The 14,339-nt window shown below is 36.6% G+C and overlaps 1 protein-coding gene across 5 annotated transcripts in view; it reads right to left on the bottom strand.

The window, feature by feature from the left end:
• USP9X (ubiquitin specific peptidase 9 X-linked) overlaps positions 1-14,339 on the bottom strand; it is a 101,056-nt gene that overhangs the window by 3,264 nt on the left and 83,453 nt on the right. For all 5 annotated transcript variants that reach the window (XM_064646885.1, XM_064646887.1, XM_064646888.1 and 2 more), the window contains 10 exons: positions 13,235-13,376; positions 12,314-13,064; positions 11,688-11,811; positions 9,792-10,017; positions 8,581-8,710; positions 6,598-6,783; positions 4,687-4,907; positions 3,521-3,609; positions 941-1,097; positions 308-520 (listed from right to left, as the gene is read on the bottom strand). In XM_064646885.1, coding sequence (XP_064502955.1) covers positions 308-520; positions 941-1,097; positions 3,521-3,609; positions 4,687-4,907; positions 6,598-6,783; positions 8,581-8,710; positions 9,792-10,017; positions 11,688-11,811; positions 12,314-13,064; positions 13,235-13,376 — 2,239 coding nt within the window. The remainder of the gene's footprint in view (positions 1-307; positions 521-940; positions 1,098-3,520; positions 3,610-4,686; positions 4,908-6,597; positions 6,784-8,580; positions 8,711-9,791; positions 10,018-11,687; positions 11,812-12,313; positions 13,065-13,234; positions 13,377-14,339) is intronic.

Below are 14,339 nucleotides of genomic sequence, written 5' to 3'. Positions count from 1 at the left end.
CTGTACTACATAAAAACTCCCTGTCAACATATTACTGGAAATACAGACCCATTCATAATCTACTTTAAATGTTCAATTCCAGTTCCATATTGCTAATTCTCCAAGTGACAGATGCCTACAGAAACACTAATAAAAGCTGAAAAATACACAGGAGTATGTAACTGAAGTCAATAAAAATATAAATCCGCATTTAGAAAACACTTATGAAATCTGTTGCCTCTTCAATGACCAGAGACTGTTGCTAAGGTTAATTGTTTACAGAAGCATTTTACTCAATTTTTTTACTGAAGTCAAATTAATTCTTTACCTCCTCTGGGCAGAGTTCACAAGCCTTTGCAAGAGTCATTCTAGCACTGTGTGACCTCTCTAGGAAGTAGCCATTTGATGTTTCATTGCTCTGTATTGGTGGAGACCAATTATTGTAGGTGTATTGGGGATTGCCAGTGTATGGTCTACGCTCGAGCTCATCTCCAAGCCATTCTACTGCCCAGGTCCATTTTCTCTTCAAATCTCCATTGCTCTGCAGATGGAAAAGAAACAATTCAAAATTATTTCCTTTAATCTTGAAAAGAGAAATAATTTTCCTTTCTTATACATCAGCTATTAGAGAACAGGCCACCAACCCATCTGCTGCTGTTTTGAAAGAGTCCCCAGATATCCTATACTGCACAAAGAAAACTTCAAATTTGAAATGAAGTCTGTGGATTTGCAGCTGCATCACAGAATCATGAGTGTGAATTTAAACAAATTGCTTTCAACCCCATATACTGACTTTTTGATACAGGAAGGTTCAAATGAGTTGTACTTCAAAGTTGCAATTTCATCAAAGTGATACAAAATGAATAATGGTGGGGTTTGTTTTTTTAATTGTTAAATTTTTTTAATTTTAAAAACCACAGAACTAGGAAAAAGCAGCAAGAAACAGAATGAAAGGTATCACCTGAAGGATCTGGTAAGCTACAGGACAGTTGCTGAAGAGAGCTACCATGCACTTTATACACTGGTAAGCTCTTTTCTGATAATGATTCTTCGAGCGCTGAATGGTGTCAAATAGTCCATCCCTGTCATCTGGGATTCCCTTAAGTGCATTGTGAATCCTACAAAAAAACAAACCAAAACAACAACAACACTTCAAGTGTTAAAGAGTTTTAGTGTTTGAATTAAGGCTCCACTTACATTGTAATTATAAAAGGGACAGCTTGTGTTCTGACTTCTGGTGTTAGTCAAGAGGTTTTTTTAAAATCAGAAGACAAACTTGACATATCATATACGTAACATTTTTAGCATGTTTGGTAGTATTTAAACTAACATATATAAAAAATGTAAGTATGATTAATTCTAATCACAGTAATCAACTGTAACTGGTTAATTTTTACTACTTATTTTAAAAGTATACTGCATTTACAAAACAGTCCTGTTAATCCTTACAGTCCTTGCAGAACTGGAACAGTTAAATCCTCAACTTACACTTAGTTATGCTTCTCAAAGATGCACTCTTTTACATGCAGTTCCTCTGAAGAGGAACTGGTACATATTTGTCCCTGGGAAAAAGGGACTGGGGGATTCCCTGGAACTAAGCCCAGTTTCTCTGCCTTCTGCTCTCAAACAAGGGGTAGGGAAATTAACTGCCACCCTGAAACTGTGCAAAACCCGAGAACTGACATATTTTTGGCTCTGAAAAAGAAGTCTCAAAGAGCTACGCTCATGGTAGGAAAAGCAACTGCCCTCTTTCCTCACAGCCCTGGCACAGGCAGTGAATAGACTGCAGGCAGCCGTGAGCCCAGGCTCCATCCAAAAGCCATGACGAGCTTTACTTCAGCTACTTTAACTTAACGGCACTTGGAACATTATTATCCCAAACTAAGCACTTGAACTTGTCAAATCACGAAAAATTTAAGAGAGTGGGTCTGACACCAAGGAACAGCAGCAGCAACCTGGCAGTGCCAGAAGAGGAGGAGCACCGAGGGACACACGCACTGCCTGAGGTCAGATGATGTTTGTTTTCCAGGAGTTACAAGACCCCATTTACCATGGACAGTTTTGCTGTTTGTTTGGTGGTGGTTTGTTTTTCGTTTGTTCTTTTTAAAGAGAAGACAAAGATCATTTAAACTCTCTGATTATCACAACAAAACCAAGAACAGCACCAAACCAGTATTTCAGTCAGGGGATGACTGCAGGTGGACATTTCATACCCCTCAGCTGAAGCCTAACACAATTCCATACAACAGTGCTACTCCTCAGACTGCAGTCTTGAACATGAAGCGATGTACTTTTCCAGGGAAGCCACACTACAACATTCAACACCCTTCACACCCTGTTACTTTAAATGTAGCATTATCCACAACAACCATTTACTGATTTCTCACCTGCAGTTCAACCCTAAAAATATACTATTTTACTTCATATCCACTTAAGTAAGTCCATCCTCCAGCATTCTGTGGACTTAAGACACATTCTATGGAAGTATTTGTTTATCAAGAAGAAAATATAAGCAAACTGCATGATATATGCATTATATACACATATACATGCAAAACTGGAAAGCCTGTGTGTAAAGGGTATTTCTCTCACTTTCCTAAACTGTAATTCCTCTAAAGAAAAAGAAGAAATTCCTACAACTCAGTTGTCATGTTCTGGAGTGTGGTTAAGCCAAACCACCACCCTCCCTGACTCCCTTTTAAACTAAGGCCAGGCAACTCATAACATCCTAAAGGAGCAGTCTAATTCCACAGGTTAAGGACAGGAGTCCACTTCCATACCTTCACTGCACACAGCAAGTGTGCTCTTACTTCAAGTATTTTAAATGTCCTATGAGACACAGTTGGAAATTATTTAGTAAATTCAATACTACCTATAACCACTTATGAAACAGTGACACTCTGAAATACTGACAGGTAGCATGTTGATGACATTTATTTTGTGTTATCTCACCTATGTCTTTTATGTAAAACTTTTGAAAAATGGACTGTTATCACAAATAGCCAGTACTTACAATAATTACATTTTTTTAATCTCAATTTTGAAAAGCTTTATTCTGTAGACACATAAAAACTAGGTTTCAAATTGGATTAATATATAATATGTTGAAGTTAAAATTCTCTTGAAATGTGACCACACAAAGAAGACTTATGTAGGAATGCTCTGGTCCCATGTTCACACTTTATACATCCTCTGATATCACTCCTGCAACTGATGTGCTCCTTAGCAAGTCCAGGCTGGGATTGTTTCCAAGAATCAATCTAGGCACCAATAAGTTTAGCCTAACCTGCACATTCTTTTCTATATGAAAAATCTTGGCTTTATAGGACTGCACAGCAAATGTCTCAATAGTAAGGAAGGTCAAGGTGAAAAATAGTACTTATCTCAAAATTTGTGAGAAAAACAAGAAAAATACTTTATTTGTGTGTTTTGATTTAGGATCTATTTAAAACAAACCTCTTAAAGGATTAGCAACAGAACCACTGGAAAAACAATCTGTACAAAACAATACTGAATTATAAAAAGACAGGTAAATACTGACCTGTGAGTTTGCCAAGAGTCCTCAATTAACAGGATTTGCAGAAGCAGATCCAAATAAGGTCGAAGCTCATATGTATATGAATATGCAACCTTAAAAAGGGAAAATGCAGAGAACATAAGAAAGCATTTCTTGAAGCACTGCAGTGTACATGGTGCAGTACAAGAATAAAATTAATACGAAGATTAATTCAAGATACAAGATACAAGACTTTTTTTCTAAAAAGTGCTGATTGTGGCAGGAATTTGGGGGGTTGTGGTTTTGTTCAATATTTGTTTTGTTTTTATATATATTAAGTTATGTAAAGGACAAAATGTTTCCTCATGACTTCCTTATACAATTGATCTGGTGCCCCAAGCATGACATGCTGAAGAAACTACCTTTAAAAATACCTTTAGAAAAGCAAAATTGCAAAATGGCATTTTGCACTGGTATTGCTACTTTTAGGCAATGTATTCAAAGGTTATCTTCAAAGGTTATCCTAAAATGTAAAATATATGGCTAGCAAAATATCAGTAAAGTGATTTTTATTATGATTCTTGCAAGTGCAAAAAAAAAAAAAAAAAGACATATTGAAATGTGATGTTTACATGAAAAAAAAAAGGGGTGAATAAAAAGATGTCCTAATAGAAGTCAGAAATTTTATTGGGAGTGGAAAAGTGTGACTGACCTCACAGAGATTAGAAAGGAAATATAACACAGACCTTGCTGTGTTATATTTCTTTGCTGAGGTTGAAGCCAAGTATGTTCTGTAAAATTGTAAAAGAGAACCTTAAGAACATACTTGAAATAAATACAAGGGACATCTTAAAAAATTATTCTAGCTTTCCAAGTAATTTAAGAAGTTCTTTTATGGATAATGACAGAAAGTCTTTAGGTGATACTCTTGGAATACATAAAGACCACCACGTTCTACTTTCCATCCTTAACACAGCATTCCTGACTCATTAAAGGTTGATTGCTTTCCTAAACTCACAAAAGGACTTCTCTTAGTACTTCAACATGATGTACAGACCTAAGAGCGTAAATACTGTCAGAGGATGCCATCTTAAGGAACATTTATTTATCAAGCACCCGTTCAGTATTCAATACAACACTCACATCTAAGTACAGAATCTTATATCATACACATTTATATTCCCATCTTTCTCCTGGCTTTTTATTTTTACCTGCCAAAGTAGTTCACTGAGGACTGTGGAAGAGAACTGAGGGTTCTCCCAACAGCAGAAACGAAGCAACTTGATGGTCTCTTCAGAGTTGCTGCAATCTTCAATAATTTTCTTCACATAACTAGTTCTCACAAACAGAATGTCTGCTACGTTCTGCTGAAGTGCCATTATAGGCTGAGATAAATTAGGATCACCATAAGGGTTGGCAAGTGGGGGATTACCTAGAACAAACAGTTATTACAGATTAAAAGGTACTGAAGTACTCTCAAGTGTAGTCACTCCAAAATATAAATTGGTGTAACTCATCAAAAACAATAGATGGAGAAAAATCACAAATCCTCCCTTCACAGATGATTTTCTTTGAAAAAAATATAATATGAAATAACTAATTTTCATGATTGTGAAGTTTGACACTTGCTGCCTGAGAGAGCTACTTCTCCCTCTTTGATAAGATTATGCAGTGACAATCAAAGCAGAACAGCTGGAGACATGTTCATATGCCAGAGGAAAAATCATTAGTTTTTCTCAGTGAAATCCTCTTATCTCCTGAATTTATCTGCTTCAGTGCTTGTGTAACACAGCCCAAATCTGTCATGTTTTAAGGACGCAACATCTATTTACTCCAGAAGACAATGTGAAAGTGTTCAGAGGAATATCTATGTCAGAACAGTCCCATCTGAATCTCTGGAGTGTACAGAAATAATATACTTTCGAAAGAATACAAATTAATGCATCTTATTTAGTAAGCTTTGTTTTGTGTAAGGAAAGACTGTTGATTTGCTCCTGATGTTTCTGAATTTCGCAGCATTTTGAATTATTGTTTGAAGATGCCCATAGTCCAAGGGAGAACTTTTCTATCCTAATATGCTGAAGCAAAAAATAACTTTATTCTGCAAACGGTAATCATAATTAGTAGTCAGAATGATGTTCAGACAAAGTAAATTTTTTCACTACAATGTCATGAATACAGTGAATATACAATTATTTTTCATAGGTAGAATATCTTTTCAGTGTAAGCTTCATATAGTGCTCTGGAAACAAACCCAATCAAAACTGCCAAATGATTCTGAAGCTTATTATAGAACAGTAAAATTTTCAGTTCATTAATCTCACTATAGCACATTCTAGCCTATTGACTTTATAGCCTGACACATCAAGCTGTAATGAGTTTGCCATTAAATAGCTTCTCTACAGATTTCTAATTAGGTTTTCTAAAATATGCTTAACAGAACATGTACATATACAGGCTATAAAGTCCACATGGCCCAATATTCTGTCACCATTTCTCAAAAATAACTGCACTCTATTCAGCCACTGGAGATATTAATGATTTACACTGTGGTTAATCAATTTCTAGCTGATCCTTTATCTTTCATAAATTAAAGTGCTGACTTCCGTTTGTCATCTTGAGTGTGAACAAGCACCAAATCATATTCAAGAGCTACCCACAACATTGCAACATCTCTTCGTGATAAGTACTATTAGCTATCTCAGAGCCTGCTATGGTGGTTTTCCTGTACAGATTACTTTTATAATCTATTTTTTATTGCCTACTTGCAATAAAAGTATCTTTATGCAACTCTTTACAATGTGCTTAAACTATTCTAAAACCATTATTATTTTGTAATCAACAACCTCCTGCTTTATGAATCAGTTATTTTCCTGTATCTTTAAGGAATAAACCACGCAGCATAAAATACAGAACAGATTTCTGTCCCGGGCTTTTTAGTACAGCAAATCAGTTTTGCTTATGAGAAACAAATTTCTGCCTTTAAATGAAAGGAGTTGCTAAAACACAAAAGGAAAACGTTTTTCCAGCTAATCCACTTTACAAATAATAGCTAACTATGCACAAAAAGACATTTACTGATCCAGTCAGTTAATCTAAGGAAAACTTAAAATCCACTGTACCATTGATAGAAGACTGCATCCTCGATGACACGTTGCAGCAACGGATCAGTTGTGACACGACTGTGTACAGCTTCCCCAGTTCGGCATACTGGTATTTAATTGGAGGGCCTGGACCTTCATCCAGAGCCACAAGCATGAAGGTTGCAGGAACATTTAGTTTCAGAAGTTGTGTCTTCTCTGCTACACCTTTATGGGGCAGGGAGAAAGAAAAATACTTTGTTTCTGGCACTGACAATACTTGATTTTTAGAATTTTTTTAAAAGAAAAAGAACCAGTGTTTACACGACTCGCAACTTTTCACTTCATGGGTTTTATTAAACCAGCACATGCTTTCTGAGGAAAAAATAATTAAATCAATAAAGATGCACACGAAAATTATGTTCAGCTGAAAAATCCCATTGAAGCAGAGTTGTAAATTACTATAATTTCTTCACAGTGCTCCTTAGCACTTAAGTAACTCACTAGTAGCATCTGGGTTAATAGCAAAACCTCAGAGAACTCTTCTGGACAATGAATTCATCCTTTTATTTTGAGGGCCAGGATAGGATAAACATCCCCCCATTGTACGTTACATTATTTTCCGATCATGTCCTCGATAGATCAATTAGAAATGTGTGAAGTTTGTAACTGTGTCATATGCTGCAATAAGTGTAAATAAGCAAAACCAATGAGAAAACCTCCAAAATTAACCAAAATCCAAGCCCACCAGAAAAATCCAAACATAAACCTAGTTTAACTGCATGAATACCTTGCACATACTACACAAGTACTTACCAGGAAATTCCCTATGTCCCTCCTGATCCTATATTGTGTTTCTTATTTTGGTTAAAAGTCACAATTTTCCATAGCTTTCCAAGCTTTTTCTTATTCTAAAATATAACTAGACCTTCCCTTCTAACTTTCTGATAAGAAGGAGGAATCTAAGAGCTTTTATTTATGGTATTTTTTTGATTATGCTAGATAGTTCTGTAGTTACATCCTTTGTAGAACTGAGCTCTCGCTTTGATGTAATATATTATTTGACTTCTCAAAATGTCAGACAATTTAATCTTTTACAGAGAACTTGGGATGCTGCAGGAATGATGTTATTGTGGCTTTTAATGAATGAGGTCTACATCAATACAGAAGCCTTCAGGTAACAGCAATAAGACAAGCACAACTGCTTAGCACTGTATTTCCAGGTTTATCTTTGCAGGTAGATTGTGAAAATTATCAGACCCACAAATAAAATTGTATTTTCCCTGGGTTCTGAATGCTCTCCTGCTTGGAGACCTCAACTGTACTGACTGACTATGAAAAGCTAGTAAAGAAGAAAAGAGAAGGCAGAGCAGAAGAATTGCATCTTTCTTCTCTGTATTGACTTTAAGTCCACTCTGGGGGTCATGGTGGAACCTGCCTGACAGAGAATGCTTTGGTAGACAAAGTATATGAAAGCAAGAGATGTTACAGGTGTAATTAGATTAACACAATTGTCCAGATCAATTTTACAGATAGGAAATTAAATTCCTTTTAAAAGTGTCTACCTACTTGGAAGAGCTTCCAGAACTCTTGCGTCTGTGTGTGACAATCCCATGTGGGAACTCTGACATAGCTACCTTTGGATTGATACACTTGATTAACACTTTAGCCACAAAGTAATCCAACATTTATAACTTCCTGCAGGAGCTGATAAACAGCAATGGTCAAGCACTTTTTAAAATGTTACCTAACCCTACCCTCTCTCAAGGACACAGTCTTATTGCTCCCACCTTCCCATGTTTATCTTCCAAGGATGGCAGGAAGACTAAAGCCCCAAGCTCCAAACTGGAGGAAGACAGACGCTCTAGGGAGCATTTATACGACATTTATACGACATATAATGATAACAATCTACTTGAGGATGGAAAACTGGATTCTCCTGCTGTTACACCTCTGTAAATGGATCATTAATAAAAAACCAGTTTATTACAGTGCCATGAGTAAAAGTGTGTGCAGTGTCCTTACCTAGATTGGCATACATCACGAACAGGTTGAAATACTGCTGCAAGTGGCGCCCGTGTTCAGATACTTCCCTTCTTAGCAGATTTAGTACCGCTCTCAGTAAATGATCACTTAAACTTAAGTTATCATAAGCCTATTGAAAGAAAAAGTTTTAATGTCAGTGGTTAAACATATCTTTATTTAGTTTATACTTTCTACTACGACAGAGAACAGAACTGGTTTAAAGGTATGGGATTCAGACAAGCTCCAAAATACTAGCAGCTGGTTAATCTTCTGTATCTCACACAAGACAAACAGACATACAGGGAACAAGACTCCCATCACTCAATACCATGTTAAGTCCAGGAAATTACGCAAGTAGAGAAGCTTTTAACTGAGTTTTTTCTCCAACAGCAGATAGGCTGAAATACTCAAGAAACACACGTGCAGTTCCACTGTCAACTTCACACACTCAGACAACCAAATCACCCCTTCAGGTGTATCTCTAATACTTCACAAAACAACACACTGCTAAAGCCTATGTAACTTTAACTTAAAACAAATTCTTTAGCTGGATATAGCAGTGATAACATTCTGAGAAGGTAAGTGGAAGCGTACAAATAAGAAGTGTCTTGCTGTAGACAGTAAAAACATGATTGAGAAAAGGCTCAAAAAGGTTCATCTTTTAAATTTTAATAGAGTCCAAACAAAAACATTGTTATGACAAGTATTATATTAAGTTATAGGCTTTTTTTTTGTTTGTCAGTTCTAGATGTATAAAACTAGGCAACTCATTGCCTACTCCTCCTCAAAGTTACAACTTTAACTGTTGCAGGATACAGGATGAAAACTTAGGGAACTCCTGCAGGTTTTCAGTTATATTATTTTTGTTTGCTTTTTTGTGGGGCTTATTTATTTGTTTAAAATTCTAAATGCAAAGCAAGGGTTCACTTCTCTACACATTACTTTAGTAAAAAAGCCACTATTTCACACTTGCAACTCGAAGTTCTCACTGCTGAGTCTTCACAGAGATTTACAAATGAGGGGAAACTGAACCCCTCTGACAGCATCTCTCTCACAAACTCGTGGAGTTACATCCTGCTGTAGTGCAAAATGGCCTGCAGAGATTTCCAGTCAACATTGATGCATCTACTCCAGAATTTATTTAGCATTAAATGTTTATAATGAAGAAGTAAGAATAAGTTGAAAAACCTTTTTGTTTGAAGATTAAATACCTGACTGGAAGGTCCAGGAGAGGCAAAAGGTGATGGACATGGTCCGTCTTGCAATGAAAAATGTGCAATAAATACTATAAGTTTTGCAAATGCACCCCTCACTTCTGCACTAGGGCATTCCAGAAGGTACTCAGAGAAGCGGTTTGAAACATTAAAAAGGACATTGTGTGCAAACCAAAAGCGTACATTCTTGCTGTGACGAAGGAGGATGCACAATGCATCATACCTGAAACAGAAAATGGCACAACTGAGATTATGACCAAATGTAGATATTAATGAATTTGGCAGATGTGTTCTTTTGTAGAATTTCAAGAAATCACACGTTAAAGGTGATTCCCAAACATTAATGCTTCCAATTACATAAATTGTACTTTCTATAGTGATGTTCTGTTATGTGCAATCACAAATTAAAGATACACTCAATTAAAACCTAACATTTAACTGTAGCATTTTACTTCTGTCAACTATAAGAACTAACTAAAGAACCCCCAAACTCCTTACTGCTCAAAGGAGGTCCTATTTTGGCAGCCACTCTTCCCTCTGTACTAGAACTGGGGTAGAAGGTGAGCAGCAGAGAAAACAAGGTGGATTTTATGAGCTGGGTATGAGACAGGTAACTAAATATGCAACCTAACAGGAATTCACACTCTCATTTACAGATCTAAAAAACACACAAGCCAAAAAAAACCAATACCCAAAGAGTAAAGTATCTGTTTCAGACAGGGCCTTGCATGAATCTGTCCTCCTTCCTGCAGTAGTATTTGAACTCTTCCTGATGTCTTAAAATAACTGGAGTAACTCAGCTACTCTGGAATTTGCTATTGGAGATATGTATTTGCCCTGTATTACAAAACTACTTACTAGCAGCTGGTAAACTACTGGTCACCAGCCTGGAGAAGAGGAGGCTCAGAGGTGACCTCATCACCGTCTATAATTACCTGAAGGGAAGTTCTAGCCAGGTGGGGGTTGGTCTCTTCTCTCAGGCACTCAGCAATAGGACAAGGGGGCACGGGCTTAAGCTGTGCCAGGGGAAATTTAAGTTGGATATCAGGAGAAAATTCTTTACAGAGAGAGTGATCAGGCATTGGAATGGGCTGCCCAGAGAGGTGGTGGATTCACCATCCCTGGAATGGGATTGGACGCAGATTGGACGTGGCACTGAGTGCCATGATCTAGTAAATGGACTGGATTTGGACCAAGGGTTGGACTCGATGATCTCGGAGGTCTTTTCCAACCCAATCGATTCTATGATTCTATGATTCTATGATTCTATGAATACCAGGTTTTCTCTTGAGTTTGACCAGTAGTAACCCACACTTCTCCCTCTAGCACAAAATAACTGAACTTAAAGACTAATATGTTGTGGTGCAGTGAGTATAATTTGTCTGTTTGTTGTACTATGGCTTTGAATTACAGGCCCTGTAGCAATGTACACAAAGCTCTCTGCTAACAGGGTCTCAGATACTATACACATTACACAAACAATACAAATATAAGCTGCAACAATAGATTCAAACCAGCTTTGTTCAAAACTACTCAAACAATGAATAAACCATTCTGAATTTGTCAGAAAACATAACCTGTTAGTTTTGTGCTACCGACAGCCTCTAGTCCTCTATTTGTTTTACAAGACAGACAAAAGGTAGATTTAAGCTGCGTCTGAAAATGAATTTTGAAGCTGGTCACCTCAGCAAGCTTATTTTAAGGCTCAGTTTCTTCCCAGTATTTTCTGTTTAAATTTCCCCCCCTTTTCATGTGCACCTTCATCACATATTTTGTGAAGAGGAGAAAAGAAGACAGACCACATACACTTTTTACTATCATAAGTATCTAAAAGAGATCTTTTAACAGATATCAAACTTCCAAAATTGTAAGTGTTGTTAAAAGACAAGATACCAATCACTAGCAGGGCCACGGACTATTTTCTTTGTATGAAATCCTGTGGTGAAGAGAAATCTAGCAGCGAGCTGAATACTAATCATAGTTATTTCTTCTGCTTCAGGCAACAGATGATCTTGTCCTAAAGAAAAATCAAAATACTCACATGTAGACAAAATAAAAGCAACTTATAATAATGTAACTGATTTTGTCTAACATGGTGTTCCAATTTTAACAAGAAACTTGATCAAAACAGCCTCTATCTTCTATAATGCATCATTTGAAAATGTAAGCTTTAAGACAGGTACCTGGATGTTAACATCTCTCTGATTCTAGAAATTCAGCATCTCACCTTAAGAACTGTTTTCAGCAGAACAGCCCCCAAACTTCAGTAGTTTAACTTGACTTAGTACATAAGCTGAGTAACAGTTGATAGCTTATCAAAGTATTTTTTCCTAAATATTCTGGCAACTTATCCCTTATGAACAACTCAACAGCGGATGTTTAACTGCAGAAGTCCAGGAGGACAGAGTATTCAAAGCAGAACACACAAAATTTTCATTGGCTTGACAAAATATTGACCACACGAATCAAAACTCTTCTTGCAAGAAGTTAATCCATAATTATCACAGTAACATACTAACCTGGAGGAGGATTTAGGTAGACACTATTACAGGTAAGCAACTTCTTTATGAACTGGAAATATTCCAGGCTGTACTGCATCCGATTGTGCATGAACTGCACGTTCTGCTTCCTCACACTTCGCTCGATGGCTGATGGCATTTTAATCTGATGGGGTTTAGTGGTGATAGCTATTTCTGAAATATATTTTATTAGTTCATTGTCTTTGTCTATTGTGTCCATACGTTCATAAAAAAGGATGTAAGCGTTCCACCACCTCTTCTGGCGCCTGTAAGACATGCGCTTCATCATGTGATCAAACACTTCTCCCATGTATTCTCCACCAAAACACTGATTTTTCATTTCTTCATCGTCATCCATTTTACACTCTGTCACATCTCCATCATCAAATTTATACCACCGGTTCTTCTCACCGTCTCCACCGTTCCTCTGGATAATATAGGAGTAGTAATGTCCGCCGCTGGCCTGCCCACTGTGCACAAGCACACCCACAAGCCTGTACTTTGTGCTCCCAGAGTGTTCGTTTTCCGACTGTTCATTTTGTATTATCTGATTTTCAGGATTCACGTCATCCCCTTCCAATTTTGCTACACCTGCCACCGTGTAAGGCTCCATGTCCAGTTCCCGTGGAAATTCAAAATAATCATTGAATTTGATTGCACATTCCCTTTCCCAGTCATAATCAAATCGTTTCAACTGGATGGCAAGAACTGGAGGCAACTTCTTAATCAACAAGCGTTTCACTGTATCAACCTAAAAAAAGACATGAACAGCTCTTTAAGTTTCCATTCGTATACTCTCACCAAATACCAAATTCAGTAATCAAAGGGTGACTTTTTCCCCCTGAACACGAACTAAGACTGAACTTAGTACAGCTGTAACATCACAGTTGTACACAAATTCAAAACATAAGGAATCATTACCTTTTTGTTGCATTTTTCACAATGATACGCATTTGCACCTTCCAATAAATCTCCTTTGACATACTGTTCCAAAGAATCAAGAAGGTTTTGGTGATTTCTTATATCTACATTCAGAGTTGTGAAGGATTCCTCACATTCATACCTACCAATGAACAGGCAAATGCATGAGAAAGATAGAAATATGTTCTATTTTCATGTTTTACATGTGCTACAGTGTGAAAGCAGTAAAAAAGGAATTGAACTCTTTTTTTATTTCATTCTTCCTACAATTACATTACAATATGTGCACACTGTATTTTTTTCATCTGCACTAACTATAGTTGCTTTATGAAGATCATAAAAATGACTTGTATGTCTCAAGTTTACTGAAAAGATCATGGAAGTTGATTTTTTTAGCACATCACATTTTTAAAGCAGCTAAAGTAGCGTGACAGACTCTTGGCAAACCAAGCAAGTAGGAAAGCACAGAGAGCAGAGCAGAGCACTTTTCCATTGCTAATCTTTACAGTCAGGAATTAGAAACTGATAAACACAAATACTGTATCACATCTAAAGACAACAGTTCAAAACAGATTCCAATTAAGCAAACAAACAAACAAAAAGCCTTTGTATTTTCTATCTGAAAAAAAAAATGAATAGCTGTCTTCATAAAATCACTTTGCATATTTATGACTGCCTTTGACGTACTGTGTTCTAATATAACCTTCAAACAAATGTCTAGCAATGAATCAGCAATGCTTGAGAGACAACCAGTTGATACATCTTGGAAATATTTTTTTGTTTTTAAAGATAAAGAAGTGATGAATAAATTAAAAAAGTGGCATCTATTCCAACATAATCCTGAAGGGCTTGTTCCTCTGACATGCAAATCAAGCATTCAAGGATGAATAAATAAATATTTAGAAACACTTCTACCAACAGTAATATGCATTCACCTATTAAATAACTTACAAAATACAGAAATGCTGTTAATTTGTCATACCCAAATCCACAGTTTACTTATCATCAGTTTTCTCCTCCCTAAACTACAAGCAGGGTAACATTTTTATTAGTAAGTACAATCATGCAAATCCAGTAGAGTTCTAAAAAGATATGCAATACTTTA

The sequence above is a fragment of the Pseudopipra pipra genome, chromosome 2 (genome assembly GCF_036250125.1).
Source record: "Pseudopipra pipra isolate bDixPip1 chromosome 2, bDixPip1.hap1, whole genome shotgun sequence".
NCBI classification, from domain to species: Eukaryota; Metazoa; Chordata; class Aves; order Passeriformes; family Pipridae; genus Pseudopipra; species Pseudopipra pipra.
The sequence above is the reverse complement of the archived record's forward strand: the minus strand, read 5'-3'. Positions and strand labels throughout refer to the sequence as shown.